The sequence below is a fragment of the Indicator indicator genome, chromosome 24, assembly GCF_027791375.1.
Source record: "Indicator indicator isolate 239-I01 chromosome 24, UM_Iind_1.1, whole genome shotgun sequence".
Taxonomy (NCBI): Eukaryota; Metazoa; Chordata; class Aves; order Piciformes; family Indicatoridae; genus Indicator; species Indicator indicator.
In genome coordinates, this window is record NC_072033.1 from 16971692 (window position 1) to 16996780 (window position 25089).

At 49.8% G+C, this 25089-nt stretch overlaps 1 protein-coding gene across 6 annotated transcripts in view; it reads left to right on the forward strand.

Annotated features, from left to right (window-relative positions):
• Positions 1–25089, forward strand: part of KCNQ2 (potassium voltage-gated channel subfamily Q member 2) — a 67596-nt gene that overhangs the window by 26088 nt on the left and 16419 nt on the right. For 3 of the 6 annotated variants that reach the window (XM_054392123.1, XM_054392125.1, XM_054392128.1), the window contains exons 4-11: positions 1602–1777; positions 2844–2969; positions 5785–5895; positions 6613–6708; positions 7890–7984; positions 11241–11270; positions 15739–15807; positions 17609–17638. In XM_054392123.1, the coding sequence (XP_054248098.1) occupies positions 1602–1777; positions 2844–2969; positions 5785–5895; positions 6613–6708; positions 7890–7984; positions 11241–11270; positions 15739–15807; positions 17609–17638 (733 nt within the window). Of the gene's footprint in view, positions 1–1601; positions 1778–2843; positions 2970–5784; positions 5896–6612; positions 6709–7889; positions 7985–11240; positions 11271–15738; positions 15808–17608; positions 17639–22918; positions 22973–25089 lie in introns of all 6 variants that reach the window. The other 3 variants (XM_054392122.1, XM_054392124.1, XM_054392126.1) reach the window with 2 other exon arrangements.

Below are 25089 nucleotides of genomic sequence, written 5' to 3' on the forward strand. Positions count from 1 at the left end.
CTTGCTTGCACAGTGTTCTGGTTCCATCCATGCATTGTGGGGGCTTATCCATGAGAAGAAAAAGAACACAAAGGGCTTCATCCATGAACATGTTTTTTGTTACTCTGCAGGAGGTCCACCTTGCTTTCTGCAGCCCCAGGATCCATACCATGGCCAGGAATGCCCTAGGCACCACTGCCAGCTGCCCAGAGCCACAGAACAGGGGTTTAGCTGGGAGAAACTGAGTGCAGGAGCTGGGATCCTGCCATCCTGTGTCCAACCTCAACACCAAAAGGCTCACAAGTCACTGGAAGTCTCAGAGCCTCACTTTGCATTCCCTGAGCTGCCTCGCAAGGGAGTTCTGAGACTTAATTAATTCTTGTTTAGGAAGTGCTCATCAGCCTGTTGTGAACAGGGCCATCTGTGCACAGCAGTCCTTTTTACTGGGCTAAGGAGTGGGCAGAGAGGCCACAGCCCTTGCTATGGAGCCTGCTCTCCAGTGTCAGACGTTATCTGCAGGATTTTAGCTTGTTCCACAGAAAAGCAGCCCTGTAAAGCTGGCACAGAAAAGCAGGCAAGGGGCAGGCTTTCAGGATCTTCACCTTAGCATAGATAGACCAAACCTTCTTTTCTTGGCCTTGCTTTGCCCACAAGCACTCTAGAATTGTTGTGGTGGCCATCTTCTGGGTTTCCATTCCTAGTTTAAGTAGGGAGCTCACAGCTCTGTGTGGCAGGCAGCTGTGGCTGGCCGAGGAAGGACATGCATTTGGCAAGGATTTAATCCATTTTGAGCAATGTGAAGGCTGAATCAGGTCAGAATTCAGGCTTTGCAGCATTTGGCACAGTTTCTATGGGAAGGATGAATGCTGAGAAGGAAGCTGGGAAGTTTCCATAAACTGTATAGTCATGGAATCATTGTCCTTGGGAAGATACCTCTAGGATCAAGCCCAACCCTTAACTCAGCATTGCCAGGGCACCACTAACCCACATGTCTTTCAGCACCACATCTCCACAGCTTTGAAACCCCTTCAGGGATGGAGACCTCACCACTGCCCTCAGCAGCCTGGGACAGGCCTCGACAACCCTTTTGGGGATGAAATTGTTCCTCATGTCCAACCTAAACTTCCCCTGCAGGAATCTGAGGCCATTTTCTCTTGTACTACCCTTTCTCCTTGGGAGAAGAGACCAACACCCACCTGGCTCCAACCTCCTTTCAGGGAGCTGTAGAGAGCAATGAGGTCTCCCCTCAGCCTCCTTTTCTCCAGGCTGAATGTTCTCAGCTCCCTCAGCTGCTCCTCCCCAGCCCTCTCTCCAGACTCTTCACCAGCTTCCTTGCCCTACTCTGGATTTGCTCCAGCTCCTAATGCCCTTCTTGGAGCAGGGGGCCCAAAACTGCACCCAGGGCCCCTTCAAGGTGCTGCCTCCCCCGTGCTGAGTACAGGGGGCCAACCACTTTCACCCAGGTTTAGATGACTGCTCTGATCCTCCAGCACAAGGTGCAACTGATACAAGACCACTTCCACTGCCCTGCCTTCTGCTGGCAGTGGCAGTAGGTAGTGGCATCCCCTGTGGCAGTGGCTCAGCAGCATTTCTTCAGCTTCCTCTGCCCTTTGTTGATGCAGACATCATGGTACTGATCGCCTCCATCGCCGTGCTGGCGGCAGGATCCCAAGGGAATGTCTTTGCCACCTCAGCACTCAGGAGTCTGAGGTTCCTGCAGATCCTGCGCATGATCCGCATGGACCGTCGGGGAGGCACCTGGAAGCTCCTGGGCTCTGTGGTCTATGCACACAGTAAGGTAAGCAAGGCCTAAGGGAAGGATATTGAGTTGCTCTTCGTGGTTCCCCTCCCCAACCAGACAACCAGAGATGCTACTTTGGTTTAGTTCTCCACCCCAAACATCTCCCAGGTCTGGGGAGACTAGAAAGCCACTGTGCAAGTACCACAGGGAGCAGCACAAAGTCAGACAAGGTCTGATGGAGCTTTCCAACCAGCAGAGGAGAGGAGGGAGATGTTTAGATGTTTGCAGGGAACATTTCAAACACAGAAACCACCTGACACAGCTCATTTCAAAGAGTCAGCAATTAGCCAGCAGCCTCATTAAGCAGAGGAGCTGCTGCAGGCTCTTTGTCTGGATGCACACTTCCAAGAGGCCACGTTCCTGAAGCACATCCCGCAGGCAGCAGCCTCCTGCAGGCAGCAGTGTTCTCCTGGGCTCCTGTTCCTAATGTGAGATCATGGAGAAGCGATCCCTGGTAAGGCACCTTGGCTGCTTTCTGCTTTGGGAAGAGTTTGACATTGGCAAATGAGTCATGAAGTGAAAGAAGAGTTGACCATTAGTGTTCTGTGCCCTCCTGCTGAGTCACTGGTTTGACAGTTCTGTTTCCTGCACTTTTCCTTTGAAAAGCTCTTCCAGAACTGTGTGAAAATCCTAAGGAATTCATGGGTCCCTTGTCCATCTTTGTATTAACTTCATCCAAAACCAATCACTCTTCTGAATCCTGAATTAAAACTTCCCTGGAACTGGGGGATGTTGTAGCTAAAGCCTACATCCAGGTATGGCCTGGGGAAATACTACTTTTTTTTATAGTCTGTTCCACATCTTGAAGTGCTGGAGATATTAGCAGTCCTTTTTCTTCTCCATTTGCTGTATGTATGCAGATGATGGAGTCCTCAGGATGGGGAATGCTTGGCAGGGCCACCACCAGAATGTGATCCCACCCCAGAAAGTGCTACTGCTGCTCTCCAACCAAAGTCCCTAAAACAAATGTGGGGGAAGCTGAGAGCCAACCAGAAGCAGCTCAGCTTTGAGCTGTTCACCCAGAACTGCAATCATTCTCTTCTGTCCCTTTGTGCTCTTGCAGGAGCTGATCACTGCCTGGTATATTGGCTTTCTGTGCCTCATCCTGGCCTCTTTCCTGGTGTACTTGGCGGAGAAAGGAGAAAATGAGCACTTTGATACGTACGCAGATGCGCTCTGGTGGGGTCTGGTAAGTGATTCTCGTGGAGCAGCTGTTGGTGATTAAAATAAAAGGTCCATTACCCCTTCCTCTCCTATCACTTAGGCAAGGAATGGACTTGGGGAGTACTTAGTTAACACTTTTATTAAAAGGTTTCAGGCCGCTCCATTTAGCGGTTGGTTGGTTGGTTGGTTGTGGGGGTTTTTGGGTGTTTTGTTGTTGTTTTGTTTTCCTTTTTACTTCACTAAACCTCAGAGAATGCTAAGGGATTGTGTTTCTTGAGTTCCTGGAGCTGCAAGAGCTGGGGTGGGATTTAGCTCTCAGTCGTGGGATTTAGCTCTGTCACGACTTTCGGAGCAGGTCAGATAAAGAGCCAGTGCTCCCAGGGTGCTTTGATCATCATTGTGACAAGGATTTCTGCTTTTAATTATTGAAAAATCAAGCTTGGGCAAGGCACCAGAGTGAGTTTTGTAAAATTAATAGCCTCTAAGTAGCAGAACGAAGCTGAGTGCTGAGAGCCCTCCCCTTTCACATCTCTGCTGACACAGGAGGCAAGGGCAGTACTTCCGGTCCTGCTCCGTGCCTGTGTCTGCATGTGAATTATTGGATTAGCTTATTAACAAAGAGAATTAATGACATCCTAATCTTCTTGCATTATTGTTCTCCTGCTCTGACACTGCTCCTTGACTACAAAGCATGTAACGAAAATCCCAGATCTGATCAAATCCCAGTTACAGGCTTTGGGGAGGAGTCGGCTGAGCCAGCAGCTCCCCTTCCAACAAAGGCAAAGAAGCAGCAAATGGCTTTTCAAGCCCCTTGGTTATGACAGAAAAATAAAAACAAAGCCCAATTTGACATAACGAGAAAATAAACAATGAGGAAAAAGGGACAGCTCAGCTCAGTCTGGGGAGAGCCACGTCTGGCTTTACCCCTCCTGATTTTCTAGCTGTGCAAAGCTGACAGAGGAATCTCCCCCTTGTTTCAGGACATGAAGCTGCACCAAGGTTGTTTTGCTGCTGAGACACTCAGGGTCAAATGTGAACTTCATTAAAGTAAATAGGTTTTGTCAGTGTCCAGCTCATGGATTCAGTACAGGCAGGTGTTAGGAGATGGGTGAAAGAAATTAATTTTCACATTCAGAAACTTCTCCCTTGATTTGATCTTGGTGGATTCAGTCGTTGTCTGAATGACAAAAACTTTGTAAAGCAGGTTTGTAGTGATTGTGGGGAGAGCATTGCTCTGACTTTCAGTGAGGAGCAGCCACACAGATGCATTTTCTAACCACTTTGTCAAAGTGGCATCTAATTGATAGGGCTTTTAGTGGGTCCAATTAACCTGTGCTTTGGGATTGTGCTTCCATTTGGGTGAAAGTCGTTTTATTCTAAACCAAATGCTTGAGGTTTCAAAGCCACACCAGCACAGCTTTGTCCATGGGGACTGTGGAATGGGAACAACTTTCCACTTGTCCCAGGGATGCTTGAGCAGAAGGAAAGGAGGAGGGTGGCCCCATCAGCCCCATCTCTCCCTGTCTTGCCTTTGAATCCCAGGCTCTCCCAATCCTCTCAGAAGCTTTGGGGAATACCCAACATTTCCCACTAATGGTGTCTATGAAGTGGCAAAATCTGCCCCTTCCTGTAGTTTGGATTTCAGGTGGTTCTTTGCCTCCAACAAATCTCACAGCTCCTTTCCCAAAAGGCACACAGCAGCTTGCCAGCATTTTCCTGGTGCATGAAATAATGCTGAGAGAGGAAAAACATCCCTAACTCAGGTTGTCTGAAGCAGCTGTAATTCATCCTGTTGAGCCAATATGCTGCTTTTAAATGGGGAGGGAGACCGATGGGTACTGCTGGGAGGATGTGGAACAAACATCTTTATGCATGCAAATGGCCCTGCCTCTTTCCCTCAGCTGCTAGAAGAGAGTTTGGAGGACCTGTGCTGGTTCTCTTCCTCTACCCAAAGCTCAACCCCATCTCCTGGGGGAGGCCTCTGCACCAGCTGGCAGCTCTGTGTCAGAATGTCAGCTCTCTGTCAGAAAACGCTCCTGCCTGGTGTGAGAATTCAGCATGTTGAGCAAGGACGGTGGCAGGGCTGTCCTGGGCATCACTGCTTCCTACAGAGATCCCCATCCCAAGCAGATGGGGTGCTCCTGGGTACCAGACTGCATGTTAAATTGGTCACAGAATCCCAGCTTGGTGAGGGTTGGAAGGGACCTCTGGTGACCATCCAGTCCAACCCCTTGCTAAAGCAGGGCACCCGCAGCAGCTTGCTCAGGAGCACAATTTCCAGGTGGAATCTCTCTCGAGAAGGAGACTCCACAACCTCTCTGGGAAGCCTGCTCCAGGGCTCCGCACCCTCACACCAAAGAAGTTTCTCCTCATGGAACCTCCTGGGTTTCAGTTTGTGCCCATTGCCCTGTTGCTGGGCACCACTGAGAAGAATTTGGCCCCAACTCCTTGCTTCCCACAGCTCCTTTAGCTCTCGCTCAGCATTGCTCAGTTCCACTCCAGGCTCTCAGTGCCAGGGCTCTCAGCCTTTGCTCCTCGCATTGCTGCTCCCCGCCACTCAGCATCTTTCTGATCTCCACTGGACTCTCTCCAGTAATTTCCTGTCTTTCTTGAACTGTTGAGCCCAGAACTGGTCCCAGTACTCCAGATGTGACCTCAGTAGGACAGAGTAGTGGGGGAGGTGAACCTCCCTCGACCTGCTGGTCACACTCCCAGCTCGGGACATGTGGTGACCCTGAGCTCCTCCATCTTCCACCTGCAGTGTCATGAGATGCTTGGCTGTGCTGGTGCCGTTTTAGGGCTGTCTAACCAAGAGCTGTGTGATCCTCTTCTCCCTGCAGATCACTCTCACCACCATTGGCTATGGGGACAAGTACCCACAGACCTGGAACGGGAGGTTGCTGGCAGCTACCTTCACCCTCATCGGAGTCTCCTTCTTCGCCCTTCCTGCTGTAAGCAGAAGCTGCAGAGGGGAGGGAGCCTGAGCTTGAGCACTTTACCTCCTGGAGCATGCCACATGGAGTTTGTGGCAATGCAACAGCTACATTTAGAAGTGTGGTGCACCCAGGGACCCCCCAATGGCCACTTCTCCATGGCTGCTGAGCCAAAAAAAAAAGAAAACAACCAAAAACCCACAACAGGGGGAAGAGGGGAAACCATCTCTGAATATCCATAGCTCAGACACACTGCTCATGAGCATGGAGTTAGGGGATGCAATGAGCATGGGCTGGGTGGCAGCTCTAGCTTTGGCTCTGCACAAGTATCTATTGAGTGAAAGCACTTTTTGCCCTGCAAAGTACTGTTCTAGGGGTGATGACATCATTTCAGCAGGTTACTCCTATCCCTTTCAAAGTGCTTTTCACTGTGTGGCATGGATCTCATTTCCCTGATGGGGATAGTGTGCTGAATGCCAGCACAAAGTGTTTGGTTTGGGTTTTATCAGCTGGTAGGAAAAACAGCAATTCCAGTGGGCACCAGCAAAGTGCTGCACCTTCATGGGGAGGGTATCTGATGGGGCTGCCTGGAATGGAGGCTTAGCCTTCCTTCCCCTGAATGTTTGGAGCTAAAAATGAGCCAGAACAAACTTTTGGAAGGGAAGTTGGCTGCAATTTGTATGTGAAAGCTTAGCTAACACCTTGCTAACTGCAGAACTTCCTTCTCTTCCCCAGGGTATCTTGGGTTCAGGCTTTGCTCTGAAGGTTCAAGAGCAGCACCGACAAAAGCACTTTGAGAAGAGGCGAAACCCAGCAGCAGGTCTGATTCAGGTGAGGGTCACAGCACCCTCATTTTGGGGGGCTTAGTAACCTTTTAGAAGTTGGGGAGAAGATAAGCAGGTGAGAAATGGGCCTCTGTGTGACCTGTGAGAGAACAGCTGGTGACTGGCCTTGTCTGGAAGTAACTCCAGGAAATCAGCCTTGGGGAGGAAGCAGCATGTGTGGAAGGCAGCCTGGGGGATCACAGGAGGGAAGCTCAGCCCAACCCAGCAAGACAAATGCCTTAGGAGAGCTGCTTTGCACCAAATCGCCTTTTTTTTTTTTTTTTTCCCCCAAAGGGTATTTATACTGCTATAAAATACAATTGGGAGTATTTTCTTCATGGCACCAGATGTCTGTGCAGAAGGTTGGCCTTGGTGTGTGCCATGAAGATTTGGAATTAGTTTTTACATTTCTCTGCTCCTCTCTCCAAATGCTTTAGCTCCCTGATGGACAGCAACACCTTTGATAGCTGATCTCACCCTGACAATGAGTGTCTGGTGCCCACAGCAGCTTTATCTGGGCTGACAGGGCCATTGTACCACCCCAAATCAACGAGAAAGCAAAGGGTTCAACTAATCTCACAGGAAACAGAGGGAGGACTTAAGGTTGGCTGAGGTTTATCAAGCCAAGGGTAGTGCTGGGCATGCCTGGGGCCAAAATCCTATCCTGTTTCCATTCTACCTTGTATTCAGCACTGGGGAGGTCACAGCTCATATCCTGGGTTCAGGTTTGGGCCCCTCACTCCAAGGACTTTGAGGAGCTGGAGCAGTTGCAGAGAAGGGCAATGAAGCTGGGGAAAGGTCTGGAGAACAGGACTGGGGGAGCTGGGGGTGTTCAGCCTGGAGAAAAGGAGGCTGAGGGGAGACCTTTTTACAGCTCCCTGAAAGGAGGTTGGACTCAGCTGAGGGTTGTTCTCCTAAGTAACAAGTGACAGGACAAGAGGAAGTGGCCTCAAGTTGTTGTAGGGGAGGTTCAGGTTGGACATGAGGAAGAATTTCTTCCCCTTGAGGGTTGCCGAGGGCTGGCCCAGGCTGCCCAGGGCAATGGTGGAGTTCCCATCCCCAGAGGGCTTTGAAAGCCATGGAGATGTGGTGCTGAGGGACATGGTGGTGCCCTGGTAGTGCTGGGGTAAGGGCTGGACTCAGATCTCAAAGGTCTCTTCCCACACAAGTTGTATGGTTGCTCTGCAGGCAGCCTGGAGGTTCTATGCCACCAACCTGTCCAGGACAGACCTGCACTCCACCTGGCAGTACTACGAGCGCACCGTCACCGTCCCCATGTACAGGTACCTGCTCTCCCCCTGCTCCCACTGCCTCCCTCCTCATGCCACTTGTCTCCATATTTATTTTTGTTACCTGAATACCTGGTTCCATTTGTTTCTTTACTTATTTTTTAGGTTGAAAAAGTTTGATTTCAAGAGCTCTTAAGGGCTGATAAATTCTTTTCTTCAGGAGTTGTTTTGTTGCCTTTGCTTTGTATTGGTTATTTATTTGTTTTCATTTCTTTTGACTTGATTTTAATTTCTCTGTTGTTTTTTGTTGTGTGTTTTCCTTTTGTCTGTGTGGACGTGCTGCTCTTCTTTTCCACCTTTATTTCTCCACGTCCACTGGTAGTTGCAATGTCTTGTGACAGTTGCCGTGCTGGGGTGTGAAGAGCCTCCCTCCCGAGCTGCCCTGGATTGTAGGTAAACACCATCCTCCTCCTCCTGCCCTTGCCTGGGCTCTCCTTGCACCTCCAACTGGCCTCTAATGGTCCTTCTGCCTTCCAGCAACCTTCTGTTCCTCTCTTGACTGGCCCAACCCTCTTTCCAGGTTTATTTTCCCTGGGTCTCCCTTTTCTTTCCTTTTTCTTTTTTTCTTCTGAGAAGGCAAAAATTCAGGATTCATGGAACATTTTCCCATTCCTTGTATTTTATTGGTCTTTCCCAATCTGTTGACATGGGTGGAGAGGGAGAGCAGAGCCAAGATGCTGCTAAAGCAACACTGTGTTTTAGCAGCACCCATCCTGCCTCCCTTTCAGCATTCCCAGGCAGCTTTCTCAGCTGAAACAGCACAGGTTAAAGCAGTGCTGTAGGAATTCACAGCCTCTTGGGATTTGGAGCTCCAATGAGATGGGGACAGAGTCCCCTGCAATGCTCCACTGTCCTCTGGGACAAGAGGAAGCTTTATGTTCCCTCTGTCACTCTTGGGGTTGGTGGCATTAAGGAGAAGTCTTCCCCACAAGACAAAATGGAAAACGCTGCCCTTCATTTTCCACTCCACTCTGCCCTGCAGCCCTGGGCAGGGCTGTGTATCCCTTCCTGGAGTGCTTTTAGGGGCTAGCCAGGCCTCCCTGGGTTTGTGGAACAGTCAGATGTGTTTGTTAGGTGTTCCTGTAGCTTTGTGGGGCTTTGTTGCACGTGATGGAGCTCCCTGTGCTCCATCTCCCTGCTCCCAAGCAGGGCTGTGGTCCAGCCCGGGGTTGTGCCACTGCAGGTGTGAATCCCTTTGTGTTTTCCCATGTTGCTGGTGCCTTTTAACCCTCAGCTGGACAGTCTGGATCTGTTTCCTAGGGTAAGCATCAGCTGTATTTCAGCCTGTTTTCCATCCTAAGAACCTGTTGCAAGTCCCATTGTCATGGTCAGTAAGTTACCATTGGATTCATTCCCAATGTGTCTGATCAGTTGCTTTTTCCCTAGAGACTGATGAACTGATTTCAAGATTTTGCCTACAAACCCCAACAAACCAGAACAAACCTATTTTCCAACAGCACTGAACCCACCCCATCTGAGCTCTCCCTCCCCAGTGCTTGACCTTCTTGCTGTACCTTTGCAGCACCAGCTGAGATCAGCTACTGGGGAGGGCTGAGGACCAGAGCCTGGCCCAAAGTCCACTGCAAAAAGCAGAAGGCCCAGGGGCTGGTTTCAGAGGATTTTGCCAGGTTTTACTGCTCTTTGACAGCCCAAACTTGCCATGCAGCCAGACACACAGTGACACCCTTTTGCATGAGGACGTGCTGGGGTTAGTTACCTGCTACTTAATCTGCTCATTATAACCCAGAGAGCTAATACACAGGAAGAGAATTCAGCTACAGAGCTCCAGAATAGGCAAAAAATGGGTGAAGAAAGAGCTAAAAAATATTCTTTGCTGATAAGCTTGAATAAGAAGGCAGGCTAAAGTCCTAACAGTTTTGCTGGGTGATGATGTGGGTGCTGCTCCCAATGCTGGCCCTAAGCAGCAGTGACACCCCAGGCTTCTCTGGGCTCAGGCTTATGCTCCTCCCAGCTTCACCATTAAATCTCAGCTCCTGTCTGTGCACAGGTGAAGTGAGCAGCAGCTGGAGAGTGAGCTGTGGGCACCTTGCTGGGTTCAGCTGTTAGTCAAGTTGGAGTTTTTTTATTTACCAAGAATGTATTGGAAACATTTTGGATACAGTCAGATAAATGAATTGGGAGGTTGGACAAAGGGGGCAACTGTGTTCTGGCTGCAGCTTCCATCACACACACTGCCCATCTCTCCTTGTCTACCCACTTCACTAAGCCAGTGGCAGGTTCTGGCAGCCCTGCTATGGTGCAGCCTTCATGGCAACTCAAGCCCAGTGTCACATCAGGTGACAGCTGCTGGCACATGGCTGCGCCTCACAGCATGCTTAGGAAGTGGGTTGGAGGAACACAAATATCCCTGCCTGGGGAGGATCTGCAGTCACTGCTACCTTGGCACTCTCTGTTCTCCTCATAGTAGGAGCTCTGTGACTTGATCTTTCCTGTTGTCTTCCCAAGGCATCTCCAAACCAGGCTGGCTGCTTGATACGAGATACTTGTCAGACATGCCTTGGAGGAGGTCATGTTTCTCGAGACCTTTACTCCAATCACTGCAGCAGAGCTGGTCTCCATGCTGGGGGAATACATGGTGGCCTCTGAGAGAATGCCAGCTTGCATTGTGAAATCCAAAATGTGGCAGAAGCAAAGCTGACCCATGCAGGAGGCTCCTGCACATGCAGGTGTGGTTTGGGTTTGTGGTGCACGCAGAGCTGGGTGCACCCAGACACCACAACATCGAATGCATCAGCCTCTGGGTTTGCTGGGGGGGGGGAGAATCTGGTTTTTACTGGCACTCAGAACAAGGTTTTGATCTGCACTGCACTCATCTATTGGGCTTCACCAAAATCCCCACCAGCACATCATACCCAGTCCAAGGAATCCCTGGCTGATGGGATGAAGGGCTGTGGATGTCTCATGAAAGGTCTCTGAGGCCCCCTCCCCGCCATTTTCCTCACTCCTTGATGCCTGCTTGCTGTTAGAGCACAGTGCCAGCTGCCTGTCCCCAGGGGTGCCCAGGCTGCAGTGCTTTCTGAGCTGGCCAGGATGGCAGCAAGCTCAGCCCTGGCTCCATGCTCCCCAGCAGGCTGGTCACAGCACATCAGCTGCTGGGGACACACTTGGTTCATGTGCTAATTTTCTTTATTCTGTTTCTTTTCCCCTTCACCCCTTCCCCACCTCCCCCCCTCCCCATCCCCCCCATTGTGTTTCTTTCTCTTCCCTGTGCTTTTCTTTGAACACAAAGCACGCAAACGCAAACGTACGGTGCCTCCAGGTATGAAGTGCATGTGACTTGCCCAGTGTCTGTCCTGTCCCTCCCTCTGCTTCTGCTGGGACTCTAACATGCAAAACCTTTAATTAAACAAACTAAAGCAAAGAGACCTCACCCAAACCTCTGAGGAACTCTTTTTTTTTCCCCAAAGGAATGAGTGAAAACCCAAAGCAGACTCCCTCCCTGCTGCCCTACAGACCTCCTCCATGGACACTTTAGCTGTTGGTACACACAAGTGTTGGAAACTGCCAAAATTATGATTTAAGGAAGGAGAATGGGAGAGAGCACTTGCTGAGGTTGCTTTGTGAAGAATGATTTCTTGATGGTCTTACCAACCTCCTCCCACTCATAAAACGCTTCACAAGAAAACTTCCCAGTTCACACTTTTCCCCCTTTCCCTTGCTCCTGCTGTTTGCCTTTCCCCAGCCCCCTTCTCACCCTCCATGGTGTCGTTTATCTCCCTTCATGCTGCAGGAGATGTGCCCACCAGGTGATGCTGGGTTTGTTGAATCTGCTGGTGTGATGACACCATGCATCAAGGGTAGCACAGGCTGAAACCACAGCAGCTGCTATGTCTGCTTTTGAGGACAACATCTGGAGGGGAGAGAGATCTGGGATGCTAAACTGAAATGATTGTTCCTTCTAGCAAGGAAGGGGAAAGGGGAAGGGGATATCCCTTTCAGTACCTAAAGGGGCCTAGAAGAAAGCTGGGTACAATCTTTTTAGCAGGGTGTGTTGTGACAGGACCAGGGGTGATGATTTAAAAGAGGAGATCCAGACTGGAGAGAAGGAAGAAATCTCTCACAGTGAGGTTAGTGAGAGCCTGGCCCAGGTTGCCCATAGAGGTGGTAGATTCCCCACCCCTGGAACCATTGCAGGTGAGGTGGTTTGGTGCTCTGAGAAGCCTGCTCTAGCTGCAGATGTCCCTGCTGACTGCAGGGGGTTGGACTGGATGACCTTTAAAGGTCCCTTCCAACCTAAACCAGCCTGGGATTCTATGATCTCATCAGGACTTTTCCATTTCAGCTTTTTCTTCCAAGACTGACTGAAAGCCAAGCAGTTGTTTTAGCCCCAGTTATTCAATCTGGGACTTAATCTTTTGGGGATAAATCCAAATGGAAAGACTTGGATATGGCTGTGTAAGATTTATGGTACATAATCCTACGTCAGGTTCTGCAGGGAAGTGGAGATTTTGGCATCACAGGCTTGGTTGGTACGAGGTGGGGGTCTGCAGGTGGTGTCTGCTCAAGTCAATATCTTTAAGATGGGGGATGCATGGCTTGCATTTCAAGACTGTGGACCAAGCTCTGTCCTTAGAGCAGTTTAAATCCTCCCTGGATGCATGAATGCTCTTAGAGCTGATATGATTTTAGTGCCTGGTTGCCAAACCTGGTTCCAGCTTTCACAGATGCAAGTTGTACAGCTTTAGTAAATCACAGTTACCACTTTGTGTGGTTAATTTACAGCCAATCCCCTCAATGAGTTGCAGGCCTGACATTATGGATGCATTTTCCTGTTGTCCTGAACAGTCTGCTTGGAGAATCAGACTTTTTTCTGCTGCTGGGAGTGAAATAAGAATGTGCCACTTCCATTGCATTTTTTGTAATAAAACAGTTTATAAGCTTCATAAACGTTTTCAGTTATGGAAAAGAGCTTAGGCTGGAGACACAAAGTCATGGTTTGGGTAAAAACTGGCTCCTTCTAGGTATTCCAGTGCAGCATGGAGGCTTATTTAAGCCCTGATCCTGTTCCAGCATCCATCTCCTTGTCACACTCTTCCTAATTGTTCCTCCTGGGGCTGTTCCAAAAGATCCTCATTGTCTCTGTGTGCCTTGGTGTGTTTGCTCCCAGCCACCGTCCTGTGCTCCTGCCCTCCTTGTCTTGTGGGGAGGCATGATGTCCCTACTGTCCCCAGATGCTTCAACATTGTCTGTGCTACCAGGAGTAGTGAATTTGCCTTCCCTCTGGATGTGGGAGCTGGCAGCTGGAGTTAGTGTGGTGTTTGTTGCTGCTCTGTTGGGATGGGTGATGGGGAGCAGCTGTAGGTACTGCTGGGAGTCCTGCAGTAGCTGGTGAGTTGGAAGTGTTGCTCTGGTGGGTAGCATGAGCTGTGTGTGTTCCTGTGGTGTGTAGATCTTCTCACCTAGCTCCCCCTTAACCAAAACCTGCTTCCCTTGCTAACCAGTGACACATGGGCCAGGAGGAGAGAGAGTAAACAGGAGATGCCCCAGCTGGAGGTCCTTTCCCCATGTCTCTGGAGGACATACACCACTGCAGGGGGTCCTCAGTCCAGCAGCTTAGAGCAAAGCTGGGCAGAGCCCTGCCTCTTCTTAGAGCTTCTGATGAAATAGTGCAGTGTGGTAGATGTTCTCCAGGTTGCTCTTGAAAGGACAGGTCAGGCTGAGTATCCAGTTCAGGTTAAATGTGGGCTCCTGCACATGGAAGCATTTACACCCATTTTTAATTATTACTGTTTCAGTAAAACCTTGGGGGTTTGCCCAGCCCCTCACTACCACAGAAATGGTGAATTTCTGTGTTTGCTTGTGTGGGCTGTACCTCTGCATGGCAACATCTGTGGTGGACTAAGAGATTGCCACCTTCAGCACAGTGCAGACCCTGTGTTATGGGCTGAGGGAAGGAACTGCTTTTGGGCTCCTGAATCCTTCAATCTAGTCAGCTAAGGAGCTCTTCAGCTCTGAGACTTGCATCAGTGGATTTGTGATCCCACCTGGAAAAAGGTTCGGCTGTTGTCCTGTGCTCTACTTGGTGTGGACCTCTCTGAGAAAGTAACTCACCTAAGAACATTACCTGCTGAGCACACTTTGTGCTTGATTTGGTGCACTCCCTTCTCCCATCTCGGAAGACATCGAGGGATGGGAAGGGAAGGGACAGCCCAGCCCTCATGCACTGTTCCACTGCACCAAGATCAGATTCTTTCTGATGTCTGGAGTGAAGAGGATCATTAATTCAGCAGATCAGGATGTGCTCTTCTCTAGATGGAAGCAAACAGAGCTGGACTGTGGGGAGCTGAGCCAAAATTTTCAGGCTTATTTTTATTCTTTTCTCCATGCTTAGGCTGGGAACATTTTCTGATTGCCTCAATCTAGTGAACACCAAATGTGCTCTGCTCAATAACTGTAGTTTTGAGGATGAGTTTTGTGCATGCAGAGGAGAAGCTCTTCCAGTTGTTTTGGAGTTTGGGGTTTTTTTTCTAGCTAGAGAAAAAGTGAAACTATTGTTCTCACAGTAGCTGAAAACTGTGGGCATCAGTATCTCTGCCTTTATTTCATAGTAAGCAGCAGCCCCATTGCATGCAGCATCTCAGCCAAGGCCATTTTGAGACTCCAGGAACTTCCAACCTTTTCCTTATGGTCCTAAAATGTAGTTTTTTGGGACAGTTTGAGCAGGTCACCCCCTTCTTGCTGTGGCTGCTGCACTGACTTCACACCCTCTGGGCACTATGGTGGCACTTGGGCAAGGTCATGCTGGTGGCCTGAAAAGGAGCTGGCAGCGAGCCACGAGATGAACCCTCCTGGCCTTGACTCTGAATGCAGAGTCCCCAAGTCAGCTCTTAATTGGATGCTGCTCTTCCCAACTGTGTCCAGCATTCTCCATCCTCCTCCTGACACCTCCAACTCATGTCTTTCTTGGCTGCAAACTTGTCTGTGAATAGCAAGGATAAATATTTATGGAGCAAGCCCCCAGGCTCACAGGCTCTGAAGAAAGAAATGAAGAGTGGATGTGGAGCTACTCTGATGGCTTTTAGCACAAAGGCAGGAGAAGCGACGTGGTGGTTGTTGGGGTTCTATTTATCAAGCAGCATCCCCATTGTCAGATTCTTTCCCTTCCTGAGAAAGGGAGGGAACCCTTGAATTGTAGAAGTCAATGATATATGATTTTGCTTCATTTTGGGGCAAAACTTGACATGGACAGTAGGGAATTGGTTCGACTTGACCCTAGAGCACATTGCTGTTTCTCCTGGGATGCTTCCAACCCTGGGTCCCTGGTTTCTCTGCCCCATAAGCTTCCCTGCATTCCCAAGAGCAGCAGAGTTGAGTTTTCCTGCTTGCTTCCAGAACTGGAGCTTCTCTTCACTACTCCACAGCAAAAGCACTAATCTCCCAGGAAAGCAATGCCAGCAGCTAGACTGCAGGTGGTGAGGCAGGTCTCCTGCCAAAGCACCACCCTGCTGTGCAGGAGCAGCCCCTTGTGTTTTGGGAGGTTCACAGTCTGGTGGTGCAGACAAGTTTCTCTCTCTCTTGCTGTCACCCTCTCTCTTTCCCCTCACCGCTCTGCTTTAGGATCCTGTTGGAAGTAGCAGCCAAACCCCTCTCCATCCTTCCTGAGCTGTCCCCTGGCTGCAGTTGGTGGCACAAAGGTGGTTCTGGGGGCAAGCAGGGGAGCTTCTGTGACAGGAGGTTCTGAAATCAGCTGTGCCTTAGTATTAATGGTCTTTATTTTCTCCCTCTAGACTCATCCCTCCTCTGAACCAGCTGGAGCTTCTGAGGAACCTGAAGAGCAAGTCAGGACTGACATTCAGGTTAGCAGCAGAGCTAGGAGTTTGGGAAGCACACACTTTGCAGCTTCTTTGGTTTGGGGTTTTTTCCTCTTGTTATTTTTCTTTTTCCTTCCTGCCTTTTGCATATGGACAGCCTTGAAGATGTGAGAGGTTTTCTGGCAGCTGGTGCCCCACAGGTCATGCAGTGACCTCTCCCTACCCCTCTCCCTTGCTGTACATGAATTTCTTCAGCCTAACCTGCCCCTGGAGTAACATTACAGTGCTTGGTGTGAAAAGCAAAGTCATATTTTCCAGGGGTCTGATCAAGGTGTTCCCAGTTTTCCTCTGAACTTTCTGCTGTTCCCTCCAGCCTTCCCTTGCTTCCCCCAAGAGCAGGAGAGGTTGTAGCGGTGAGAAGTGTTTGCTAAATGTGCTGTGCCAAGGTAGCCATCAAGAGACCAAGAGCTCAAACACATGCTTCGGGGGGGGAGGGGGCGGCTGTCTTGGTTTTTTTCAAGCAGATGAGACTGTCCCATTTGGTGACCAGAGAGTGTGCAGCTCCCAGAAGGGATGGAGAGATGCTGGCCATGCTGGTGGGCAGTGAGGCCAGCTGGGAGGTGTGGGGTAGGACCTACCCTGGGTCGTGTCTCTGCAGAGTAGAGATCTGTAGGCCCATGGGGCAGCCTGCAAGCTTTAAAACGTGAGTGTTTGATCTAGAGGCTGAGGCTGGACTTCTGAGCTTGTCTGAGCAAGGTTCAGAGGGTGGAGTGATGGGTTTTAGTCTTTCCAGGCTGCTGCCTTCAGCCTGAAATAGAGGGGTTGGGGTCTGTGCAGCTCTTGGTGGTGGCTGCTAGGTGGAGGCAGGGCCAGGGCTGGTATGGCCTCATGCTCAGGAGCCCTGGTGTCTGGTGTTAGGGGAGGCAGACCCTTACCTGCTGAGAAGCTCAGCCTGCTCCCTCTCTGTGGGGCTACTCCAGGACCCCAGAGTTCTGCAGTTTGCCATGTGAAGAAGCTGTGAACCAGAGTAAGTTGAAGGTCAAGCAGGTTTTCCTTGTTGCTGCTGGGAAATGATGCCACCAAGGTGTCCGACCAGGGAGGGTGAGAGATGTTTTTCCTCATGGCCTTGGCTTGCAGTGTCCTGCCTGCCCTCTGGAGTTCAGCTCACCTTGGCCTCAATGCCAGCGATCTCTTAGGGCAGTCAGGTGATTTGGCATCTTGGCAGGAAACTGCATTCAACAATTGTGGTGTCCCACTCCCTCCACGTGACTTTTGCCAACTGCTTTGGCAAAGTAGGTGCCAAAGGCTCCCAGGGTGTCAAGATGTCAGGGCAGGGTCCTTACTCCTTCCTAGCGGTGTCCCCCTCCCAGCAGCACTCATTAGCACTGTGGGTGAAGCCGAGTGTCAGGAGAGCTGCCATGAGCTCTGTCCCAATGGCCAGGAGAGAAAAGAAAATCCACCCTGGTCGCTGGAGCTGTTCAGATCCTTCCCTTTATGCAGGAACATCTCAGGGCAGTGCATTTCCAAGGGGCTGCTCCTTGAGCCCAGGGAAGTCCTCCTGTGCTCACAGAAATCACATCCCCGTGAGGTGTCTCAGCTGTGGGTAGGCGAAGGATGGGTTGGGCTAACCCCTTCAGCCCTGTGCCAGTGTTGTATGTGTTGTGTGAGTCTCCAGTGATCTTCTGTCTGGGCTACAAAGTCCAGGAACTGAGCTCCCTTCCCTTCCCTGTCTGCAGTTCCACACTCGGTTGTACTGTTTGGTATTGTCCTTTCGTTCTAACAGTGCAGCAGCAGCATCCTTTGTGCCCCTGGCACCATGCTAATGTACTATTGCTTCTGTTTCAAGGAAAGAGCAGCAGCCCGAGCCATCGCCAAGGTCTGTATCACTGCCTACACCCCATCCCCATGCACCCCCAGATCTCTGTGTGTGTGTGTCCCATGTCCTGGCACCATCGGGGGCAGCATTCTAGGTATCTATGTGCTTGTTCTGTGCTGTGGCAGTCTGATGTATCTCCTGTGCTGAACCTTAAATCAGCTCTTCCCTCCAGTCTGCCTCAGGTTGTAGCTGGGAGGATAGGGAGGCTGTGGGGGCTGGAGAGTGGTGGGCAGCAGGGTTAGAGCTGGCAGACAGTGGGGTGACAGCAGGGCTTTGGTTTGTGCTGCTTCTACCTCTTTTGTTGCTGGAGCCCTGGCTCCCAGAGTCTCACTGCAGGCTCAATGAGTGCTGATGAGTAGGTGATGCTTTACCCATGTCTGCAACACCTCAAGGCTAACCCAAGGGGAGGTGACATGGGAAGAGGAAGCCATCACCAAGTCACCGAGACAGCAACTTCTCCTGAGCTCCTCTCGCTGCAGGGCACTGAACAGGACCTGCTGCTCCGTGGGACGCAGGAGGGCTCTCTGGCACAGCAAGAGGTTGCATGGCAGAGACACCTCCCCTCCTTCTCTCCACCCCATGCCCTCTGGATGAAACTCAGGCCCTACTCCAACTTCCCTCCATGCCTCACGGCCACCTTGCAGAGGTGGCGAGCACCTTCCAAGGCCAGCCACGAACCTCACCTGCAGGAGAGCTTTTCTCTATTCACACGGCCTAGGGAAAGCAACAGGGCTGGTGTCTGGGATGCTTTGAGGATGCTTCTCTTCAGGATACTTTAGGAGTCTCTGCTTTAAGATACTTATTAGGAGTATTTGAGGATTTTTTTAATCTGATATTTTCCCAGCTCTTTTAAGGAGAGATTCTGGGACTTAATCTCTTTTTTTGTTTTGTTTTGGGTTTTTTGCTTTCTTGGGAGGCAAGACACAGAACTGATGATCTGTGGAGATCATCTGCTTGGCTTTCAGATCTTCCATCTCACACCTCAGAACATAACTTACAGCCTAAGTATTGTAAACACCAAATATATTTTTCAGAAGTATAACTGGAACCTGGAATTTTGCAGGTGTAACTTCCTGCTGTGCCTTTTACCTTATAAGAGGCCAGAAACTAGTTTTTCCTTGGCATAAAATCCAACCAAAGATTCCTGGGTAGATATGGTGCTGACAGGAGGAAAAAATCATCCTTCCTTCCTTTTTCCCCCCTTTACTCTTTTTTCTGTCTTTCATTTGAGCTTTTCTTTGCAAGCAGATCCTGTGTGGCACTCCATCCACTTTCCTGCCAAATAACCCAAATCACCAAGATCAAGTTTCAATGAGCCAGAGTATATATTCATTTTTTTCCCCTGGAATCTCAGGTGTAGTAAGAATGAGGACAGCCTCCATCCAGCTTTTTTTAAGCAGGGATCATTCCATGGGAAGTGCTTTCTGGGAGCAGACCAAGGCTGAAGTCTTGTCCACCACCTTTGGCATCAGAAGAGTCAGCATTTCTTCCCAGGGCCCTGTTTGCTCTGCTGCCCAGTCTCAGCCAGTGACACACTTTGGATGTATCAAGGGGTAAATACCAGAATTCCGACACAGTGGGGAGCTGGAGCTCATACAGTCCAACCCCCCAGCTCCAGCAGGACACCCACAGCAGCTTGACCAGGATCACAAGGTCCAGGGGGGGTTGGAAGCTCTCCACAGGAGAGCTCCTACTGCCCTTTTCCATCTGATAGTATCTTAGAGCTCAGGAAGAAATTTCTCACCACAGTCCCAAAATTCAGGGGGACCCAAATCTCCTATGTTCTCCATCAGAAGTTTCTGGATCATTCACATACCAAATCTCCCACCCACTTTGATTTCCAGCAGCTTCCCAACACTGCTCAGTGTGTCATCCTGCCCTCAGAAGAGACAATCTGTCCTGTTTCTCAGTCCACCCATCAGTTAATCATCCAGCCATGGTCTGTGGCTGATGTCTGCTTCACTTGGGAAGCTCCTTGGGATGAATCATCCCACCACCACATTTCTTCTGCTTCTGCTGGTGCAGGATTTGCCACTTTCCATTGCCATCAGTCCAGGGACTCGTTGTCCCAACTGGAGATACTGGAGCTTCCTCCTGGGGGAGTCGTCTGCAGGGAGTGGCTGATGTCCGACCGCTCTCTGTCCATAAATGATGCTCCACCAAGTCCTTGCAGCAGACAGCGCAGATTCAGCTTTCTCACTTTTTTGCATCTCAACAGCTTTTGAGTCAGAGAGGAGATGGTGTCACAGCTTGTGGGAACCTGCTGTGCCAGACAAGCATGGCTAGGGTCAGGGAGCACCCAGACATCCTGCCAGTGCACAGGGCAGCTCTGTGCCCCAGCAGTGGTGGTGCCCTCTGACTCCAGGCTGTAGGTGAGCTGATTTCTGCCCAGACCAAACTTGGACAGCTGCTGCCTGGTGTGGGAGGATGTGGGGAGGTGATGGGGTTAGTGTGGCAGAGGCTTGGGGTCATCTGGAATTACTTGGGTGGCTCCTGCTCTGGTGTAGCCTGGGACAGCAGATCTGAGAGACAGGTTATGTCCTTTCTCTACTGTTGTGGCTTGCTTTCCACCATGAGCTTGTCTGCTTCCATCTGTGACCAAGTGCCAGCAAAGCTGTGTGCTGCCCTGCTCTGGAGGACTGGAGCTCTCCCCACTGTGCCGTGGAGCCCAGGCTGTGATGAGCAGAAATGATGCTGTCCTTTTCCTACATGCTGCCAACCTCTTTGTTCTCAAACACTGCTTACAGAGCCTCCTCTGCTGCCCATTGCTTTAGGTGTTGTGCCCACCCTGCCACCTTGGCTGGCTGAAGTGGTCCTCAGCCCTTTCCCAGGCTGGCTGCTGCTGGGAGCAGTGGGAACCCATCACACCTCCTGAGACCATGCTGCTGTCATGCAGGGTCTGACTACGAGTCCTCTCTGCCTCACAACCCCAGGGAAGGAGGGCTGCTTATGTGATGGGGCTCACCCCTTCTGCTGCAGAAATGAGAAGAGCAATGAGGGTTGATTAGTGCTTAATGTTAATCAGGCTGGAAACTTGCTGTGGCATCTTGGCTCTGTTCACTTTGTTTTCTGACTGCAATGTCATAAAGACAAACATATGGTCACACAGAAGCCTCCCTAGTGCTGACTGAAATGTGTGCTTGAGCTGCTCTTCAACAGATGGTTTGATAAACATCTGAGGGCATCCATGACCACATTTCTGCCTCTTGTATTTTTCCGAAAGATAATTGGGTGAAAAGCCAAAGACTGATGGAGCAAATGATCATCATAATCCATTCATAACACAGTAACAGAAGGATTCTAGGGAACCAGGAAGCTAAAACTCAGATTACGTTGTCCAGCATGAGCTCAGCCCTGCAAGGGATGAGAGGAACCTTTTTAGAAAGTCATCCTTGGCTGTGGTTTGTTCTTGACCCTGATGGGCTTGGCAAGACCTTGGCTGTGGTACTGAGTGAAGACTGGACTGGGCTCCTTGTGCTGTGTCTGTGTACCTGTGTGTATATGGATATCTCCATGTTTCTGTGTCTGTCTGAGATACACACAACATCAAGGTCTCTGCTCAGGGCTGTGAGCAAGGCTTTTGTATGCACTGGAGGATGCTTTTGGTTGTCTCAGTGGGCCCCTGCTCATCCAGCCCAGGGTGTCTGAGGTGTCACTAGCTGCTGTGAGCCCATGGAAACCAGCGTCAGTCACAGGACCGTGACAGGGTGTGTTAGCCTGGGTTGGTGTCTGACCTTCTCACTGATCAAAGTGGTGTCAGAGACTCATGCTGGGACTGACAGTAATCTGGCAATAATCAGTTGCCTCTAGGGGAGCAGATTATGTGCGTGGAAGGGACTGCAGAGGAGACTGAGAGGAGCTTGCCCCCTGTGTCTCCCCAGGGCTCTGCATGCTCAGTTTCCCACACCCAGTCTGTCATGCTCAGACCCCAGCTCCAGAACTGCCCTGGTAGCACTACTGGTCCCCAGGGCTCCCTGGGGTTGAGAGGTCCTATTGCAGGTGCCTGAGGAGTCCCCAGGACGCTGCTGGCTGAGCTTGCAGGGGATGTCACCAAGCAGAAGGAATTCACAGAATTATTGAGGCTGGAAAAGACCTCTGAGATCACCAAGTCCAGATCTAACACCACCACCTTGGTTAGACCATGCAAATTCCTTCTGTTTATGCCCATGATCTCCTCTGACCTCTGAGTTCAGGTGCAAGACAAGGTTGGGTTTTTCTGCCTTTCAGCCTTTCTGGTCTGTCCATGAACTCAGGAAGTGCTGCTGGCTGGTGGCCAGATTGGAGTGCTGGGGGCCACATCATTACCCTCATGCATGTAGAGGGCTGCTCCATGGCATGGAGAACCCTGGTCCTGGTGGCAACATTCTGGCAGGGCAGTGCCTGAGCAGCAACTGGAGATGGACTCACAGGAGCTGTGGTGGTGCCTCAGTAACTCCCCAGCAGTGGTAGGGTCCAACTAAAGAGCATTACCAAAACCAGATGTTGAACACAGATGGTCTAATCCCTTCCCACAAGGGCCTGCACCACACCCTCTCTGGATCTACTTTTTTGTTGTTTTTTTAAATGCTAGGCCTAAAATCATGGTATTTCCTGTATGAGAAGTGCAAGTAACTCACAGATTAACCCGTGCTCTTTGTGAGGGTCTTTTTGGAAACCAAAACAATAATAATTAAAAAAAACTAAACAATAATTTTGAATGAGAGAGAAAACATAAATTTAAAAAAAATTTTAAAAGACATTTTGGATGTTGTTGGACCAAAGGAGTTAAAGTTTTGGCTCTCCATGGTTTGGACATTTACAAAAACTGTCTCTTTTTTAAATCAATTTAGAGGAAGAAAAGAGAACTTTTTTGTTTCCAGGGCAGGTCAAAAACCTCTTCCTGCAGAACTCATGCCACTTGTACATGAAGTTTGCCACCACTTCAAAGCAGAATGCATCACTTAACCTGCTCCAGTTGTAGATGGCCCTGCTGACTGCAGGGGGGTTGGAATAAGTGACCTTTAAAGGCCCCTTCCAACCCAAACCATTGTTCTATGATTTCTAAAATGGACTTTTATTGACTAGAGGCAAATTTCAGAAACCCTCTCAATTTCTTGTTTCTCTCTCTTTTTTCTTTTTTCTTTTTTTTATTTTTTCCCCACTTAAAGGCTCAAACAGAAAAATCCTGTCATGAACCCGGCCCTCAAAGCCACCTGTCTTTTAAACCTAGAGTCAGTAATCAAAAGTTTCCTGTCTGGCATTTGCTTCCAGGTCTAATTTTCACTCTCCCCTCATTTCCAGTAAAAGCAAACCGTGCAGAGAGTCACTTTGTGGATGCTGCTCAGGAAACTCTAGGTACCACGGGAAATGCGTCGCACGAAACTAATCCAAAGCTGCACGGCTCATTCTCCCTCTACCCTGCTACCACCTGTTCTGAGCACTTCTCTGCTTAATAGAGGTACTAGATGAGTAAAAGTAACAAAATTAAAAATAATAAAAAAAAAAAAAAAGGTGAAAGAGCCTCCCCGAATGCCTGCCCAGAAATTAGAGACTTCCTTGACTGCTAGCCAGGAGGAAAGCATGAACCAGAGAGATGAGGATGGGCAATTTGATCTGGGCTAGCAAGCCAGTGTCTGCTCAGCAAGGAAGGAGGTCAGGAACTTAAGTGGGATGGAAACTGAAGTTTTCCAAATAATGGAAAATGAAAAAAAAAATTAGAGCATTTTCTTTCCAAGAAGAGCCCTTCTTCCCTATGGCTCCATCCCTCCTCAAGGTGCAGGGAATCCTTGCAAATTGCGTTGCACTCTGCAGCAATGTCAAGTTAAGCAGCATGGGAAATACCAGCTTCCTACTTCTGCTCAGTCACCTTTGGCTCTCTCAACACTGCCAATTGACCTTTCCTAGTCTTGTGGCCTTTGGAAGCCACAGCCTGCCTATCTAGCACCTCTACTACGCAGCTAGAGAAGGACTAATCTCAGCCTGTCCCACCAGCCGTAGGGGATGCAGCTTCCCCATAGCCTCAATGTGGGCATTGTGAATAGTTCTGTTTCTAGGTCCTATGGGGAGCAGATAGCTAGAGCAGAGGGGTTTGTGCCAGCAGTGTTCTCATCTGTTTCATCAAGCTGACAAACTTAGGTGGCTCCAGAGAATTTCCAGGGAGCATCCTTCAGAGCACCCATTGATGGCCATAAGGGCACGCAGATACATATATCTTATTGTGCTTCTGCATAAATATAGCTACTTCCATGCCAGGAGAATCTCTTCCCCCAGCCCCAGACACTGCTTCTCAGCAGCAAACGTGCACCTTCGTGAATCTCCAAGGCCCTGAGTTTGCATGCTGTGAATGCTGGCAGGGCAACCCCCAGCAGGGCAGGAGGAGAGCCCAGCAGTGGCAGGGCACCGAGCAATGCCGCATGTTTGTGAGTTCCAATCTTTGCATGCTCTTCTTTTGGAGTCCTGTTTGAATTCTCAAAATCACCAGTTTCTGTCTCCCTCAGAAAGCCAACCACCTGCAGTTTTAAAAGCATAAACCTACAGCTTTCAAAATATATGTACCTCTGATTTCCTCCATTGTTTGTTCCAACCAGTATCTTTTCTTTTCTTGCTACTTTTTCCCTGCTGGCTGTCTGGATTATCTGTCAATCTGGAGGTTGGGACTCATGCCTGGCACTTGTGTGTACCAGAAACTCAGAAGCAGTGTGGTAAATCCCATCTCTGCATGGATAACAGAGAGGAAGAGGCATGATGCTCAGGGCTAGGCTGGATGGGGCCTTGACCAACCTGGTCTAGTATGAGGTGTCCCTGCCCACGGCAGGGGGATCGGAATAAAATGATCTTTAAAGTCCTTTACGATCCAAACCATTCTGTCATCTGGGTTTCATAATGAACAGTCCTCCATGGTAGGAAGTCCCTTGTAACTGGATCAATAGCCTCAATCTTTGAGTTAGCCTCCAGCTACATGTTCTGATGGTGCTGTGGCCTTCCTGGAAGTTTATTCTTGAAAATTCTGTTTAAATATTGGGTGATCATCATGGACACAGGCAGCATTTCAGTGCATTTCCAAATGACAAAGATTTGGTCAACAGCCTTACTCAAAAACATTGTTCAGGCCTTGTGTAGTGTTTGCATTGGCCAGGTGAGGTTGGTTTATCCACAGAGACAGAGCATGAGCAGGGAGGCCTCCCTGGAGGAAGGCTCCTGTCAGTAGCTTAACCCTGAGGCTGGTTTCAGTAGAGATTAAACCCAGCAGTGATATTTGTAGTGCTGTCCTCTCACCTGTCCATGTCCACTTCTGTTGCCTGGAAAATCAGCCATTCTGATCTTAATGCCCTCCTTGCATGTCTTCCTAGGCATGATGGTTTTGGTTGGCAAAGCCAGTCTGACCTTTTCTGCTTTCTACTGAATTCCTTCCCACTGTGGTCCTCATTCCATCTTCCCTATCTCGACTTCTGCAAGGGAAAGGGATAACAAAA